This window comes from Aedes aegypti, chromosome 3 (assembly GCF_002204515.2).
Source record: "Aedes aegypti strain LVP_AGWG chromosome 3, AaegL5.0 Primary Assembly, whole genome shotgun sequence".
NCBI lineage: Eukaryota > Metazoa > Arthropoda > Insecta > Diptera > Culicidae > Aedes > Aedes aegypti.
In genome coordinates this window covers 369,931,394-369,949,570 of record NC_035109.1, presented here as the reverse complement: position 1 = coordinate 369,949,570, position 18,177 = coordinate 369,931,394, and the positions used below count along the sequence as shown (strand labels likewise).

At 36.2% G+C, this 18,177-nt stretch overlaps 1 protein-coding gene across 5 annotated transcripts in view; it reads left to right on the top strand.

Annotated features, from left to right (window-relative positions):
- LOC5568453 (insulin-like growth factor 2 mRNA-binding protein 1) overlaps nucleotides 1-18,177 on the top strand; it is a 333,942-nt gene that overhangs the window by 271,817 nt on the left and 43,948 nt on the right. For 3 of the 5 annotated variants that reach the window (XM_021850928.1, XM_021850929.1, XM_021850931.1), the window contains one exon: nucleotides 854-922. The exons of the other annotated variants lie outside the window; for them this stretch is intronic. In XM_021850928.1, the coding sequence (XP_021706620.1) occupies nucleotides 854-922 (69 nt within the window). The remainder of the gene's footprint in view (nucleotides 1-853; nucleotides 923-18,177) is intronic. 5 annotated transcript variants of the gene reach the window in all.

The window sequence follows — 18,177 nt, the reverse complement described above, 5'->3', positions numbered from 1 at the left end:
CAGAAACCGTTAGAAATGTGAATCGTTCGTCCGTCTCGTCCGTCGTCGCGTCGGTGTTATCGCGGCGTACCTACCTACGGTCCCTAAAGAATAAGTTAGATCGCCACAGTGGTCCAGATTTAAAAAAAATCATGGCAAAAATAATTGTCAAGTTTTGATCATGGCAAGTGACGCGGAACATGTCTTACGGTTGCAGGTTCTATTATGTTGGTCACCAGGCTTAGCAGAATTCGTTCTTATTTGATTTTGAAACACGATCAAAGCAAGCGGAGAAATACATTCCATCTGTATCAGTCCATGATCGGCAATGTTTCGCAAGTTGTAACGAGCTTGATAAATAACAGCAGTGAACGAATGCCCCAAAGAAAGAGCGATGATAAACTCCATTTTTCTCGCTCACTGTTACCTGATTCTATCCAATCAAATCAAAGCTGTAGCAGAAGATGATAAACAAACGCTCTTGATGTGTTGCAGATCATGATTGTTACAGAGAGCGATAAGTGAGAGATATTCTCAATTTTCTCAGAATTCAATCCCTGGTTTTCACAGAGCAAAATTTTAACAAAAGACTTGCTGTTGTTCATACATGTTGAGGTTCTCAACTTTTTTCAATTCGATGAGTTGAAAAATCAGATGAGCTAGATATCTTCGCGGGGAGTGATTTGTATCGTATCATATCATAAACTGCCTTTTTATTACATGATATACCTAAAATAATAGTTATTAATTTGAAAGTGTAACGATTTTACACGAGAGGCGATCCCTTACAAAATGTCCGGTTTTCTTAGATTTATCAACATTGCATCGAATTTGTGCACTAACCATGTCTCCTTACTTCTATCTCTCATTCCAGGTATGATTACGCAACAGCATACAATGAGGTGTACAGTGAGGATAGCTTACCGCAGCAGGAAGTAGTGAGGTAACTAATCGTAACATATGGGTATCTCCATCTGGTCCCAGAAGAAGGGATGTCATGTGCCATAACATTTTCATTAGGCTTAAAACTCCCATCGTACAATCATTACTCAATGCTCATTGGAAGAACAGCTTATCCCAATGAAAATCCCGTTACACAAAGCCTCATTCTTGACGATATCTCCATTCAGTTCCCTATATATGCTTTGAAATTACATCTCGCTCTAGTTGGATTGGTATTCACAGGCTTGATAACGCTCCTCAACGAGTTGGGTAGCATGCTCAAGAGCAGTGTGCTGCCTTTACCTCTTTGTGAGGTAGCGAAAAAATACTGAATAGAGGCAACGAAAAATGAGGGAGAGAGATACGACACAAAACACAGCGGAGAACAATTTCATCGAAAAAGAGCTCCATCACAACTCTGTGAGGCCTGTTTCGTTCGGACGGGTCACTCAAGAGTTCTTTTAAAGTGTGAGTAAGGGTGAGCAATAAGCACAGAAGCAAGGAGTACCAGAAAAAAATCCTCGCATTTCGATGCACTCGAATCGTTCAAGGATTCGTTTTGTGAATTTGAGTTCAATTTTTACTCCTCAGAAAAACCCCGAAATCGTCTCATCTTTGCCTCGGAGAGGAGTTTCTCTCAAGTTATTCATAACTAAGAAACCAGTAGTTTAAAGAGTTTTTTTTCTGTAATTCTGTTAGAAATAATTATGGAAATTTGGTAAAGAAACTCTCCAAACATTATGACAGAAATCCTTTGACAACAGACATTGTTTTGTCAGATATACATCGAAAAATTTTGATATCTTGATTTTTTGAAATTCCATCAGAAATTTATCCCAGCATGTCTCCAGGAGATTGACTTAGAAGCATGTCTCCAGGAGATTGAGATCAGAAGCCCCGAACACCCAGTGATTTTTTCAAGGTCAAAGACTTTTATAACTACAGTTAGAATTCAGGGCAAATATAGGGATTCCAGTGTGAATCTTGAGAGCCCCTTGTAGATCCTCGGATTACACTGTGAATCGTGGGACTACAGTATGGATCCTTAGATGCCAGTCTGGATTCTGATATTTTAGTGAAGATCCATTGATAACAATGTAAATTTTGGGATTACAGTACAGATCTTTGGATTTCAGTGTGTATTCTGGATTTTCAGTGTGGATCCTGGGATTTCAGTGTAGATCTAGGGATTGTAATGTGAATCGCAGGATGTCGGTAGATTTCGACAGGGATCCTAGGTTTCCAGTGTGGATCCTGGTATTCCACGGTCAATTCTGGGATTCCGATATGAAGCCTAGTGTTGCAATGTGAAAACTGCTATTCCAGTGTTCCTCCTGGGACTTCAAGAGATTCCAGTATAGATTCTTATATTCCAATGTGGATACTGATATTCAAGTGTGGTTCCTAGTATTCAGTATGTATCCTGAGAATAACAGGGGGAGAATTACTAGTAGGGATCATGGGATTCTAGCGTAGATGTTGGCATTCCAGTGAGGATCCTGGGATTCCACTATGGAATCTTGTATTCCAGTATGGATCCAGCATTGATCGTGGAATTCCAGTTCGGATTTTGGCGTTACAGTTTAGATCTTGGTGTTCCTGTGTAGATTTTAAGATTGTAGCGTAGATCGTAGGATTGTAGTGTGGATCCTGGAATTCCAGTGTAGACCCTTCATTTCCAATATGGATCCTTTCCCAAGCAATCAAAAGTTCGGATAACAGTGCATGTTTTGGCTTAATCAGCTCACTTTTTAAGTAACTAACCGAACTTAATAGTTTACATAAAGTTCGTTTAAGTTGCCTTCAAACCTTCAATTAAGAAAGAAGTTCAAATCAAACTTGTTCTGAACTTTCTAGTTGATGACAAGTTCTCGAGTTACTTTATCGAGAATCAAGTTCCGTTAATACCCGTAGTGTTCTGCTTAAGTACAATCTGACCTATTGGTTGCTTGGGTTGATTGCAGTTTGGGGCTTGGGATTGCTGGTTCTACACTGGGATTCCAATGTGGATCCTGGGACTCCAGTTTGTATCTTGGAACTCCACTGGGACTCCAGTGTGAACCATGAACTGGGATACAGTATGGATCTTCGAATTCCAGTGTGGATTCTAGGTTTGCAGTGGGAATCCTGATATTCCAATTTAAATCCTGCTATTGTAACGTGAGTCGTAAAATTCCAGTGTTAAACTTAAGATTTCAGAGAACATCGTGAGATTCCAGTAAGGATCATGGATTCCAGTGTGAATATTGGAATTTTTAATCCTGGGATTAGAACATGGGTCCTTGGTTTACAAGGTGAATCCTGGGATTCTAGTGTGGATCCTAGAAATTCTGATGTGGATCCAAGGATTTCAGTACAGAGATTGAAATACCAGTGGAGATTTTGAAATTCCAGTGTGGATCCTTGGATTCCAGTGCAGATCCTAGGATTATAGTATGGATACTGGATGTGGATCTTGGAATTCCAGTTAGGATTCTGGTATTCTGGTAATACCATTCATTTTGTTCATGTGAGAATTCTCTTGGAATAATGTGCGTAACGTTTAGGAATTCTGAGGGAGTTATGAGTTTTAGGCAACAGTGGCGCCTGCCACGTCAGAATGCTGACCAATGATGGGAAGGGGATGGAATTGATATTACATTTGAAACTGTCCCACAGTAGACCGGGTATACCCCTGCATCTACGCCAGATCATGTGGGAATGTGTTGGGGTGGTAATTTTATGGCAGAGAGACTTACTGTTTGGTTAGCAGACTCCCTATGTATCAGGCGTAAGGTAAGGTGTGATATAATAATGATGGAAAAATGGAAGCTTAGGGAAACGGTTTTTTTGTCCGTCTCTGATCCTGTGATAAATTAAGAGAGGAAGATAAAGGCAAGTGAAAGATACAACTACGAGGTACGAGGAATGGGACGCACAGTGGCCCAAAGCTGACCAAAAGTCAAAAAAATGAAGTTTGCAAATTCCTTCTCGAATATTTTTTCTTGATTTCTTCAGTATTGAATAACAATTCTCCAAAGTTTCAGATCGATTGGTGTATATTTCGATTTTTCACAGCATGTGACCTGGAGAGATGTCAGCTGAAATTGACCCTTTTGAATTCTTCAAATCTCGTGAAGGTTGTTCTACAGAAATTGTAGTTTCTGTACTAGATCATGACCAAACCTTTCTCAACCGGTCTCATTCGAAAGAATATACCTTAAGCTTTGTTTTGAAGATATTTTAAACCATATTTGACATGTTTACCATTTGAAAATGTCAAGAAGTGTATAACATAGAGCTCCTTCAAAAATAAGGCATTTTTTCAAAGGCAGTTCAAGATATCTGGGAAACGCTCTAAAATTATCATTTACCCCTCAATGTGTGGCAAATATTCCATAATATTCGATGTACTATGGCTTCACCTGCGCTTTTTTGCGCCAACATATGAAAAATTATTTTTTAGTAACACTACGAATTAGCCCATTAGATCATCATACTTGATATAAATATCGCATTTTTTATCTTTATAAGCTCCCGAATAGATTTAAAAACCACCTCTAGCTTGCCCACGATATTTAACTTCAAATTGGCATCAAAAGAATGACGTTTCACTTGATTTTGATCTGGATACGGATTTCATTGATTGAATTACAAAAATGTGCTATTTTAAACAAATTCTGTCAAATGTACCGGAAATATCGATTTTCTGTTTCAGCGACTATTTCTATCAAATTACCTCTAAAATTCATGTTTTGTCAAATAATTAGCAATTTTGAACGTTTTGAGTGAGAATTGTACTTTTGGTCAGCATTTGTATGGGATGCGGCCACTGTGGGACGGGTCTGGGATTGAAGCCATGACCTTTTGCTTATGAAGCTGAAGCGGTAGCCATAAGACCACCAAATCCCTCCAGTTAGCAATTCTGTGGGGATTGTGTAGAAATACGAAATACTAAGGGAATTGTAAGTTTTATAGGAATTCCGTGTGGTTTTAATGAGAATGAAGCATCATAACAAATTCCAAAAAACTTTTCATGAACTGTTTTGAGAATTTTTCATTGGTTTTCAAAAACTTTTCAAAGGGTTGAGAATTTTCACTTTCTCTTAAAAATCAATGCATTTTTTTTTTTTTGCGATGACATTTGAAAACTATTCCATTCTTGAGGAACTCTTCCTGGGATTCTTGATACAATTCATTCAGAGACTTCAATAAAAAAAACCGTCCGGAGAAACCACAGAGAACACCTTCAATTTTTTTTTTTTTTTGCAAGAGTTCTCCACAAATTTTTGCTAACAATTTCTGAGGAGTTTCCAGCGGATATTCTAAGGAAAATTGCTTTAAAAATCAATATTGGTATTGATGGAAAACACCTGAAAGTGTTTCTAGAAGTAATTCTTGCATAAACATTTTCAGGTGTTTTCGAATAATGCTTGAAGAAAAGATCATAAAAAACTACGAAAAAAACTCAAAGCAGTTTCTAACAAAAAGTTTGATGGAATTCCTGCAAGTAAATTTAACGGTATTTTAATGGTTAGGTCAAGCATTTAGGCAGTATAGAATATAGAGTAATTCTGATCAATGTTTGGTGCTGTCCTTGAAATCATCAGTGCAAGAAACCTGGAAATATCCATCAGAAAATTTCCTTATCGTGTTTCCAAGATATCTTTTAGTAATCCCCATGTTGTGGAATCCGAGAAGAATTTATTCCGACGCTTTTATACGGGTTTTTAAAACTCCTTGCAGAAATTCTTGGATAAATATCTGTAATTACTCTGGCAAATATTACAGAATGATTACTCGAAGTAATTAATGATAGTATCTTAGTAGATTTCCTAGGGAAATTTCTGGAAAAAGTAGCTTAGCACATTTCTAGACAAACCCCGGCAGCAAATTCTCTAAGAGTCCTCAATAATTTTACTGGGAAGAGAATGTTTGAAAGTGTCATTAATGAAATTTCTGAGATACACCCTTGTAGAATTCTTGAGGGAAAATTTCGTAAAATCTCGTAAAATTCCGCAACAAATATAATATAAGAGTTGTGCATAGACGAGCACCAGTATGACTACTAGCTATAATAATTGTACTAGGCAAATTCGTCTTTGAATATTCCTGGAATATCCTTCAGGAATCGCTCAGGAAACTCCGTACCTGATTCGTTGAACAAGCTACAGATAGCATTGCAACAAGGAATCCTGCAAAAAAAATACTGCGAAAAAAATATTGTCCACTTTTTTTTAAATGTTTGAGGTTCATCACATTATCCCAATTTCCCAGTCATAAATAGCATTGGCGTAGGAACAGAGGGGGCCAGGGGGGCCTGGCTCTTTCCAGAATCATCCAGCCCCCCCCCCCCCCCCAGAAACTTTGATGATAATAAAAATAAAAATTTAACAAAAACTATTTAACATGAAGCGAAATCTTCTGATTCAATGTACATGACTCTTGTTATTGACAAAAATCTCTTCTATAGTAACGTTATTTTATGTTGAACATCTATAGTGATGAAACCTCGCTTGTCTTATACAACATCAGCGTGGCGGTTCTGACTTCGGTGAATCACGCGATAACCGAAATCTTAACCGTCCGGCCGTCGATTGAATGGTTATTTGTTAGAAATAGTTTCTTGTTGTTTGCGATAAGCGCAATTTTTCGACATTTCCGTTGCAAAAAATATCGTGGGACAAAAAAAGGCAATATCCAGGAAATTGGATTCCCAAAATTCGTTTTTTTTTCTGAACAATTCAAATAAATGCTGTTTCAGCATAAAGCAGCATATTCACTGCATTATAATTTCTCATGTTTTTGGGGAATACCCTGCTCAAGTAATATCCGAAAAAAAAAATTGAGAAAATTACTAAAGGAATTTCTCAGATAGTACATAGCGGGAATTTTTGTCGAAAAATAAGGCTTGACTTTCAAAAAATTTCGGAATGCCCAGTTTTCTAAAATTTTCCAAAAAACTTTTCGACATTCTTTATGAAATTTTAGTATGATGAAATTCTTGAAGAAATATTGAAAGGTGGCTTCAGAAATTTTGAAAATCTCTTGAAAATTAGTCGAGTAATATTATGGGACCTGTTCATACTTTAAAAGCAATTTCCTCCTGATGGACATTCGTTCTATGTCTACTATTTATTAGAAAACTTATTTCGGAATATAATCCCGGATTTATTAAAAAAAATAAGAATAATAAATTTAATTCTTAAAAAATATAAAATAAGTTGAAAAACTCCAGGAAATTTTTGCTTCCAAAATAAGCATAGCGGTAAAGCAATCTGTAGAAAACCATGTAGCGAAATAACAGGGAAGGGAGTGAGGATTTATTAAGATATTCATGAAGACATTTGTACTGATCTTCCTTTAAAAAACTTCTTCAGAAATAATTTTACTATTTTTTGGCAGAATCCATATTTTTAATTTGCATTTTTCAGCGATACGAGGGCGGAATTTTAGGAGGCTTTTTGGCAGAATTCCAGAAAACCAGAAGTCAAGGAAGGATAGATTCCAAAGACAATTTCCAAAGAAGATTCTGATAGAACTTCTTGAGAAATTTGTTTTATTTGTAAATTCATTAGAGAGGTTGCAACTATCCTGCAATTTTCCAGGTTATAAATAATAAGGACTCTTCATTTTATAAAGAGCTCTTTTTAATTTATTGATAAAATTGAAATCGGTTTTCTGTGCATCGTTCAACTATTATTCTATAATGCTATGAAAATATAAAATCTTAGAAAATGCTTTTGGTTGATGAGCTAAATAGTTTTTCCAAAAACTCATAAGACAAGCTGTTCGTCAAAGTTTAACATTATTATTCGCAAAACAAAAATCCTAATTTTTATGAACAAATTGTATGTTTGTATTCTTAGCTATCCTACTGAAGGTATAGCTTTTAAAAAAATCAATTATACTTCACCATTCTCTGACATTAGGTAATTTTAGTTATTTACCCATTTATGGCCAAATTTGCTGATACACCATCCTTTCACTCCCAGCAAAAGAGAAAAGTAGAAAGCGTGTTCAAAACTAGTTTGGCTTACTAAAAAAACTATATTTGTACAAACGAGAGCTAAATCTTGCGTTAAACCATAGTCTTAAGTACACATTTTACTGTTTATGGTAGTTTTACTAAAAAGTCACATACTTTTAAAATCGTGTACGCATATTCATCGATCTACAGCAAATTGTAAATGGTTTTCTACAAATATTTCAATTGTTATCTCAGAATAACATTCTATGAAAATAATATGTGGAAAATTAAATCGATTTTTTTACAGCAGTGTTGCCAATTTTGATGACTGTCATTGTAATTTGAAAGGTCTTCTAAGAATAAAGCAATTGTGTTTCTAATGTTCTTTAAATGTGACGTGGGGACTATATAAGTAACTTTTGAAGGCGTAAGTTGTTTTTCATATTAATACTTTATTAGGACTTCCGTCAGGACATACCTTTAACCAAAAAAATCTTCTCATATCAGTTCCCTTCAAATTCTAAATTGTTTTCTCTGAAAAATATAGGGGAAAAATAATTTTATTCTATCTGTAAAATTGTTGTTCCAAAAAGAGGCTTCTGTTTGATAATGGTTTCGAAGAACAAGCCGTTTTTGAAAATAAAAAATATAAATTGTCGAATTTTCCAAACAATCATTAATTTTGATAACCTCCAAAAATCTACAGTTCTAATCGTTATGCCATATTCGTGTGAAATCTAATTATTTTGGAGAATTTTTATTATCACAACATTCTACAATACTAATCGAACGATGTGCAGAAAACCGCTTGAAATTTCATTGATAAATTAAAAAGATACAGCATGCACATGATTTCCACTTCATAAAATTAACAGTCCTTAACTTAATTTTCATTGTACCATTGCCCATCTATTTTTCTACCTGCTACAACAATTTGTAGTTTCTCCTTCCTTCTCATGACACATTAAGGAACTTCGTATAAAAATCTTTCCATACTCCAAAAACCAACATTTCAAAGAATCTATAAAAAGGTAAATTATGATAGTTTAAAAAATGCAGAATTCTTATACGTATGGTTTTGGATTTCTCAAAGCCCATCAGGAATTCCTCAACAAATTTTCAAAGTAATGCAAAGTTTACCCAAAGATTTAAATTCATTAAAAACTTACATTACGAATTTTACCACAATATATCTTCCGTAATGTTCTTAAAAAAATACCGGCAATATTTACGTTTTAAATTCCTACAGTACTACAAAATAATCGATAATTCACCCTTTAAAAAAGTTTGCTTGGAATTTTTAAAGTTAGGAAAATGGGCTCTACATTAATATGTTCAACATAGTATCATGAAACTGTCGAGTTCATACTAAATGTTATGTAAGATTTTAGTAACCAATACTTTCAGTTGAAATTCCATCCATTTTAACACCAATCTTTTTCTGTTACAGAAGACGAAGGAAAAAGAGCAAGAATTTTTGTAGTAAATCCTGCATGAACATTTTTTCTCTGAAATACATTGTCAAAAAATTTCAGATTCGTAGGAGGAGTTTGTAAAGCAATCACTGAAAAAATTTTATATGGATAGCGGATACATTTTTAAATGTTATTTATGGAAGAATCCTGAGATTACCATTTGAAAAAAATTGGAGTTATTTCTAGAGCCCGAAGAAATACTTGATGGAACTGTAACTTTGATGAAAACTTTCTTTGAAAATTCACATTTGGTAAAAAAATGTAAAGAAAAAAAATCTCTGGAAAATACTTGGAAGAATCTCTGGTAAATTTCTCGGAAGAATCTTAGGGAAACAATAATTCTTCAAGAAATTCCTGAACTAATTTTGGTATTTTCGCGGAAGAGTGAAAGAACAGTTGAACGTATTCCGCTAGGAACTTCCTAGGAATGTTAAAGCTGAAAGTTTTGAAAAAATAAAAAAAAAAATATTGAGGGGGATTACTAACTAAGTGGTCTTGAAGATATTTTTGATGAGACTCCTAGATTTTTTTGTATTATTTTTTGGAGAAATTCTAAGTAATTTCTAGCAACCCTAAACAAATTATAAATGAATTGCTGGAGGATTCTTCGAACTTACAATTGGAATGTATATGTAATAAGTACGTAGAGGACTTTCCAGGAAAAATCATTGAGAGAATTTCTAATGCATTCTCTGGCGGATTTCTTCAAGAGATTTTTTAATCCTATTTGTTCGAGAAATTTTCTGGTGAGATCAGAAAGCCTGGAAATGATTTTCCGTTGGAATCCCAGGACAAACTCAATGAAAACTAATAAATAAGTTCTTTAAGAAAGCACTGAAAACTACGAAAACAATTCATGAACAAATCTCCGTAGGAATTCTCAGAGAAATCTCTCCAAAGCACATGTTTAAGTACTTGCGAAATTCGTGGAGGAATCACAAAGGACATTTCTTGTAAGTTTATTTTTTAGAAATCTTGACTGGATTACAAAAAGAATTAATCTTTTCCGTTGTGAAAATTGAAAATAACAAATATCACTGATGTGCCGTGAAATGAAACAAAATAATAAATAAATAAAAATCCGTTGAAATTACGAAATTTGTGAAAATTTTACTTATTGCTGTTGGCAGTACTTTTGAAAAACAAGTATTTGCTAGGCTCCCCCTAGGCCCCCTCCAGAAAAAAATCCTAGCTACGCCAATGATAAATGGAACCATGGGGCCTTCCTTAAGGTTATTATAAAACGAAGCCAAACTTTCAAATTTTCAAGTGCACAAGACTGGAGAAACTGACAACAGTTCGCGTTGAAAATCAGTCAAATTGCTTGCTTGCTGGTGGTGACCAAAGGGATAAATTTTAAACGCCGAGCGCTGTTTGGTTCTCAAGACTTGCGCTCTTGAAAATTTGAGATGTGGCTTCGTTCTATAATCACCTTAACCGAGTGGTTAGAGTCCGCGGCTACAAAGCAAAGCCATGCTGAAGGTGTCTGGGTTCGAATCCCGGTCGGTCCAGGACCTTTTCGTAATGGAAATTCCCTTGACTTCCCTGGGCATAGAGTATAATCACGATGCACGAATTTGAAAATGGCAACTTTGGCTAAAAAAGCTCTCAGTTAATAACTGTGGAAGTGCTCATTGAACACTAAGCTGAGAAGCAGGCTCTGTCCCAGTGAGGACGTTAATGCCAAGAAGAAGAAGAAATGGAACAATGCTCTGACGGAAACATGATCATTATCATCGTGTTCCGGATCCGTTACTACAATAGAAGTAATAAAAATAAACCATAGGAGAAGAATGTCGCTGGCGTCACAGTAGGAACATCTTTTGCTGGCGGAGATAGGCGGGGCTATAAATGTCAACGCGAAAATGTATGCAATTTGACACTTATATACCCAATATGTTTCTGAGCGAGAACAAAGGGAACACCAGCGACATTATTCTTCTATGGTTTATTATTTCTATTGTTACTACAATCCCAGCAGGGCTGCCACATATACAGATTTATCTGTATTACACAAATTTTCTTATTTTGACACAGATACAATTTGTATGGAACACAGATTTTCTTTCAACAATTTTTGTATGGACACAGATTTTTTTGTATGGGACACAGATTTTCTAACCTGGTGGATACAGATTTTTTAACAAATCATCTGGCAGCTCTGAATCCCAGCGATCATGATTCACAAACTGACAGAGTGCTTCCTCGTCGGATGTTAACTCCCCCCCTCCCCTTGATCGTCAAGGGACCATCCACGAATCGCGTCCCGCATTCCGCAGACACTTTCCGCAGCATCAGTAGCGATAAAAAAGTGCAACATTCTTCCCCAAAAGAGTCAACGCTCGACGAAAGTCGCGCGCATCATCCGCCGCCGAATCATTGCAATATATGCTGTTGTCGCAGTGCATCGCAATGGATCATTAAAAATTTGTAAAAGAGGAAATGGAAAACACAGAGTGCACAGTGCACGAGTGCGCGAGAATGAGCATAAATGCGTTTTTGCGGTTATGTTCGGAACCGGCTCGCAATCCATTCGGGGAGAACACGTCATTGACCGCGCCGCAGCAGCACTGCCGCCGTCGAACACGGTCTTGTTCCATCATCGTGGGATGGATCTCCGAGTTATGACGAGGACGCGACGGAGTGTAGACCGCGACGAAGAGGTGAACCCGACCACGACAACAATTCGCGCGAGATTTGGAGCGATGCACCGAGGTTCTGTTTTCGATAAGCTGTCAATAATCCAATTTCCACCTTACATGTTTTAAGGTAGAAAAAAAATCGGGGCTCTCCTTTGCTGCTGCTATTTATCATGTTTGTTACAACTTGCGAAACATTGCCGATCATGGACCGATACAGATGCGATGATTTTCTTCGCTTGCTTTGATCGTGCTTCGAAATCAATTCAGAACGAGTTCTTCAATGCCTGGTCTTGCCTAAGTGCGCCTAAACATTCTGTAACACTAAACTATGTTCCCCAAATCGTTCCATGAACAAAATTATTCAAATAAAAAGAATGCATAATTTTTGCCATGATTATTCGAAACTGGACCACTGCGAGGCGTGAAGCTTTTTCCGTTCTTATCCTTCGGGTGCTGTTCTGGGATGCTGCTGCTGTGATGCAGCAGCAGCAGCATAGGTATACATGCAAGCAAGCGGTGGGGTCGGTCAGTAAGTTGCGCGGCGGCAACATTGCAAGACTCTGGCAAGTTGTAAACAAATATCCATGCGGAGAGGAATCGATGGAAATATGTTGTTGTCCTCGATGGATGATGATCATGATGATGCGGTTGCCGTGGTGACGCTCTGGAGGCCTGCTGGTGGCAACCGGAGGGAACGCGATCAGCGCCCAAAGTAGGTTGCACACGATGATCTCGGACGGAAGATGCATTTAAATGGCCGTCGTCTGTCTGCTGATCCGGAGATCGAATCGGGCACTTAGTGAGAATTTGCAGACGAAGAGCTTGTGCGATCAATGAAGCTTTGATTTGTCGTTTGATATTTTTGGGCTAAAATAAAAATTTAAATTGAAACATGGCGTAACTATCTTCTGTCTGAAAATGTTCCGCATAGAATTATCTAAAGCAGTTTCTACTGATGAATTCGCTTTACTGAACTGATTAAAATTTTAAGAAATCCTCCACGACGGGGATTTGTTCTAAACTAGCTTCATCTCCGTCCGATGAGAAATTATTACAGAAGATATCTCCAGATTCTAATCCGTTAGTGGTTCCGTGATATGTTTCTCTAAATTCTTCAAGAATTTATCCTTAATTCTTCTTCAAGAGTTCACCCTCAATTCTTCTTAGGATAGCTTCAAAAATTTCTCCAAGAATTTCCTCATAGTTCTAGATACTCCAGCAGGACCGCTTCACGAAAAAAAAACTACATTTTGAGTTAACTTGAGTTAAAACATTATTCTTTTAACTACTCCAAAATTGTCATCAAATTCAGGTTGTAATTCTCACAAAATCCCAAATATAAATTTTCTAGCATTCTGAGCACATTTTTTTTCTGTTTTATTAACGAGATTTTTAGCCTTGGGCTAGTTCATCTCGGGATCCAACGGCTTTGATTCCCTTCCGAAGGAAGTCGTCACTTAAACTTTATTGTCATACGTGACTATCTCGAGAATGGGATTCAATCCCAGATCCTCAGCGTGAGAGGCGTGTGTTCTAACCACTACGCCAGGTCCGTCCCCACTACTGAACAGAATTGTTCTTAAACTCTGGGAAGCATTGTGGCAGCATGGTGGACACGAGGGACCCAAAATTAGCATCAAATATACATCTAAACATTCAAATTAGCTAGAAGGTTGGTGTCTTCGACAAAGTTATTGAACAAATCAAGGGTTATCTGGCGCTATTGACATTTTTTTTCAATCATCTGTATCTCAAAATCCTTATCAGCTAGAAAATTGGTCCCTTCGGTAAAGCTGATCAAGGGCTATCTGGCGGTATTCTGATTGAAAATTCATCCGCTAGGCGGCCCTTATAAAAATAAATCTTCAATCTTTTATATCTCAAGATCCTCATCAGCTAGAACGTTGGTGTCTTCAGCAAAAATATTCAGCAGAACTATCTGGAGGTGAAAAATATTGGCGCCAATGTATGGAAATTATTACCTACAACTATGAATTGAGCCACATACATAATAAAACACAAAATCAATGCAACTGCGCTTCAAGACTTGAAAAGCGGATAATTCCTCAATAAGGTTACACCGTTAAACACGAACCTTTATTTTGCCTGTATGTCGAGATACTGGAGATTGCAGAATTTTGTTTACTAGCGTACCCTAGTTGTTGAATTTTCAGTTAAACTGTTCATGGCCATATAGCCCTTGATCAGCTGATCATGAGATACAAAGCATTGAAGAAAATTTGTTGCAAGCACCACGTAGTAGTTGTGTTTTAAATCAGATTTTCCGCCATAAGATAGCCGTTATTCTGTTGAACGACTTGGCCGAAGACACCAACCGCTTAGCTGATAAAGATCTTGAGATATAGAAGATTGAAGATTTCTCTTTATTAGCGCCACCTAGCGGAAGAATTCCCAATTAGACTCTTAACCACCAGACAGCCCTTGATCTGCTGAACAGCTGTCCCGAAGACACCAACGTTCTAGCTGATGAGGGTCTTCAGAAATTTGTTCCTAGCGTCACCTAACGGATAAATTCTCAATTAGATTAGATCTCCAGATAGCCCTCAATCTGCAGAATATCTTGCCAAAGACACCAATCTTCTAGCTGATAAGGATCTTCAGATAGTGACGATTGAGGATTTCTGGTTACTAGTGTCACGGATGAATTTTCAATCACCACCACCACCACCACCAGATAGCCCTTGATCTGCTGAACAGCTTTGTCGAAGACCTGATAAGGATATTGAGATGTAGGCGATTGTAGAAAATTTGACACTAGCGCCACCTAGCAGATGAATTCTCAATCAGATTTTTCATCGCCAGATAGCCCTTGATCTGATGATAACTTTTCCGAAGATACCAACCTTCTACTTAGTTGAATTGGATGTTGAGATATCTGTTTGAGGTCGATTTTGGGCCCCCTCGTGACCACGCTTTTTCCGCGTTACTTAGAAAAGGGGGAGAGGCCAGGGGGATATCTCATCCAAGGATTGTATGACCAACTATCCGCATTTACTTCAAAATGTGTTTCAAATGAATTGATCTACTGGTCTCAGAATTGTGGCCATTTAAAATTTCAAGGTTCGTCTCGGGCTTTTAACGTGAAGATGCATCGAAGCCAAACCTCGAAACCTCGACCTCAAGAGCACTCAAATCTAGAGAACCAGACAACCGTTTGTGCTGAAAATGCTACTCACTAGTCACTCGCTGGTGGTGACCAATCGATTAGATTTTCTGCACAAACGGTTGTCATGTTCTCTAGATTTGTGCTTTTGAAAATTCAAGGTTTGGCTTCGATGCATCTTCACCTTAAGGGTTAAACTATAAACTAATTCGCACTGGCAAGGCTTTATTCGTAAAAAAAAACATGAAGGCTATGTACGTACATATTTTGTATGAAAAATATGCTCGCACATAATCTTCATTTTTTTCCATGCGAAACATTCCATATTTGAGCATTGCGTAAGTTTTCGAGAGGCTAGAGCAAGATTATTAAGAAAAATTTTATTATAGATTCTGACTTAATCTTCACAAAATCCTGTACAAGATTATCCTAGAACCGTGGGATCTTTTTCTGAATTTTCTCACAATTTTGTTGGTCTCTGACTTTTTCTCGATTCCACGGAAATGTTGAAATCGATTGTGCACAAAATATTACCATTGTTGTCTCCACGGTCCAAAGCTCGGCTATTCTTCTAGGTAGTGTATTTTTTATTCCATTGAATATTTCTCCAGAATTCTTGTAGGCATTCCTGTTGAGTTTTCTCAAGGGTTTCTCACCGGGATTTCTAATTTATGGTGACTCTTAACTGAAATCTTCCCCAAAATCATTTTGAAAATTATTTCAGAGAATTTTCCAAGAACGTTCGAACCCAAATAGCGACTTCAAAATGCAAATTGTGTTTAAGTTTGATCTATGAAACCAAATGAATGATTTGTGCGGTGGTGCTAAATGAATATGCCACGCAGAAATGTTCTAGAAAACTTGTACGAGAAATCAAACTTTAAGACCTGAACGCTATTTTCTCAATGCCTACTTTTTTCCATTTGGGACAGTTATACCTTAATGGGCAGCATAGGAATGACTTCAAGTATTGTTGCATCGCATGTTTCTCACTTTACATTCAACAGGGTGTCTACTCGTTTACCGAAGTGAAATTCCCTGAATTTCGAGGATTTTCCAAGTTCAATAAATATTCTAATTTTGTATGGCTAAAATAAATTTTAAAGTGTTTTTCATTTAATGGCACTTCTAGACATTTTTAACGCATGCTGAAGCTATTTCAATATCCAACAATCCAATATCAAGGTGCTAATAATACCAAAGTTAAGGTTTTATTCAATTATTGAATTTAATTTGGCCAATGATGGAGTCTTTTTTTCGTTTGTAAGAACTCTGTTTATCATCGTGAACTGAACGAAACTTTCAAGTGCATCAGTATGCTTTTCCTTGAAAGTTGTTTAGTACTGCGTGCAGATTATGCATAATTCAATTCCATGAGCCATTTGGATACCTAAGACAGCTCCATGCGCGCTAAAGTAAAAATTTTATTGTATTTGTGACAATATGTTAAAATATTTTTTTTATAAAAACGCTTTTTTCATGAAGAAATAGTCGATTGAATTCGTGTAAAAGTGAGGGTTAATCTTAATAATTACGAAATTTTAAATTTAATGTTCTTTTAATTGCAGATTACTTTTCCAAAATTATTTTTTTCTGAAATCAAATATTTTTCAATAATTAAAAAAACTTATGCCCGAAATAGTTTCGGTAGCGACTCAATGTCTTGAAAATAGGAAGTTTGGCAAGTCTCTGGGAAAAAGAGACTAAACGGTAGTAAAAAATATATAAACGTGACCTAACAGTAATCAGAAGAAAAGAGTTTGATACGACCAGACATTTCTCAGCGAATATTTTTAAAACTTGGTTTGTAAATTTCTCGTGAGTCTAGGACAAATAATTTCTTCAGGTAGATGAATGGATAGATAACTTTATTTGAAATATTTTCTATTTAATTCAGAAGTTCATTAAGTGATTATTTCTCATGAAATCTCTCCAAGTATGTTTTAGATATCTCAAAATAAAACCTGTAATTTTCCAAAAAATTCCACAAACTATACCTTAGGTATTCCTTTATATATTATTTCTGATGTTTTTTTTTCAAGAAAGCCTTTAGTTCTCCACAATTTTATTCGGCGTTTCTACCATCGGTTTTTCTCGAACATCCTCCCAGGCTCATCCCGTTTAAAACATATTGGAATATTCAACCAGAAACTACTCCAGATGTATCCAAGGATTTCTCAGGATTTTCTACAAAATTGTCGTTCACAATGTCTTTAAGATTTGAAATGGAAATCGGCCTAAAGATACATTCAGGAATTACTCCAGGCATTGCTCCAAAGATTTCTTAATTCCTAAGAGATTGCTGAAGGAAGTTTTCAAAAATAAAACTTTCTTCCAGGAGTTTTCTATGTATTTCTACAAGGAATTGTGAATTGAATTTTCCAGAAAGCTGATAAATTGTTGAAAGAAAATTCATGATGCATTCCTAAATGAAATCTTAGGGTAACTTCTGTTATAATTTGTGTAAGTTCTTAAGTCACCCTTGAAGAATAAGGATTTCTAGAAGAATTCACTCTTAAGATAATTTACAAGATTTTCTAAATTAAAATCTAATTTCCTCAAAAAAGCAGAAAAAAAATCAATTAATTTTGTGGAGGAACTCCTGGAAAAACATATGACGGAATCCCTAAAAAAAATGTGTGGGAAAAAATGGTGTAGTGTTAACTGGTGGGGAAGTTTTGAATATTGCATAGGGATATTTTGAGTAATTAATTGAGAAATGTTTGGAAGGACTCCATTGATCCTTGGATGCAATGCTAGAGAAAGTCATAGAAAAAAATCTAGGGAAACTTAATAATGAAACACAGGTCAAGTTTAAGATATTATTTTAAATATTCTTAATAGATTAACTCGAATAACCCCTCGAAGATTTTTTGGAGCAATTCTTTAGAATAACCGTAGATGAAATGTCGTAGAAATTCTTGTCGGTCTTTTTGAAAAAAAAAATGGTTGAATGAATTTTACAAAAAAAAAAATAGAATTAATCTTTGCGGGTTTTCTTGGAAAAAAAATCTGTATAAATGTTTGGAAGATCTCTAGAGAATTCAGTTGAAAAGTTAGTGAAAA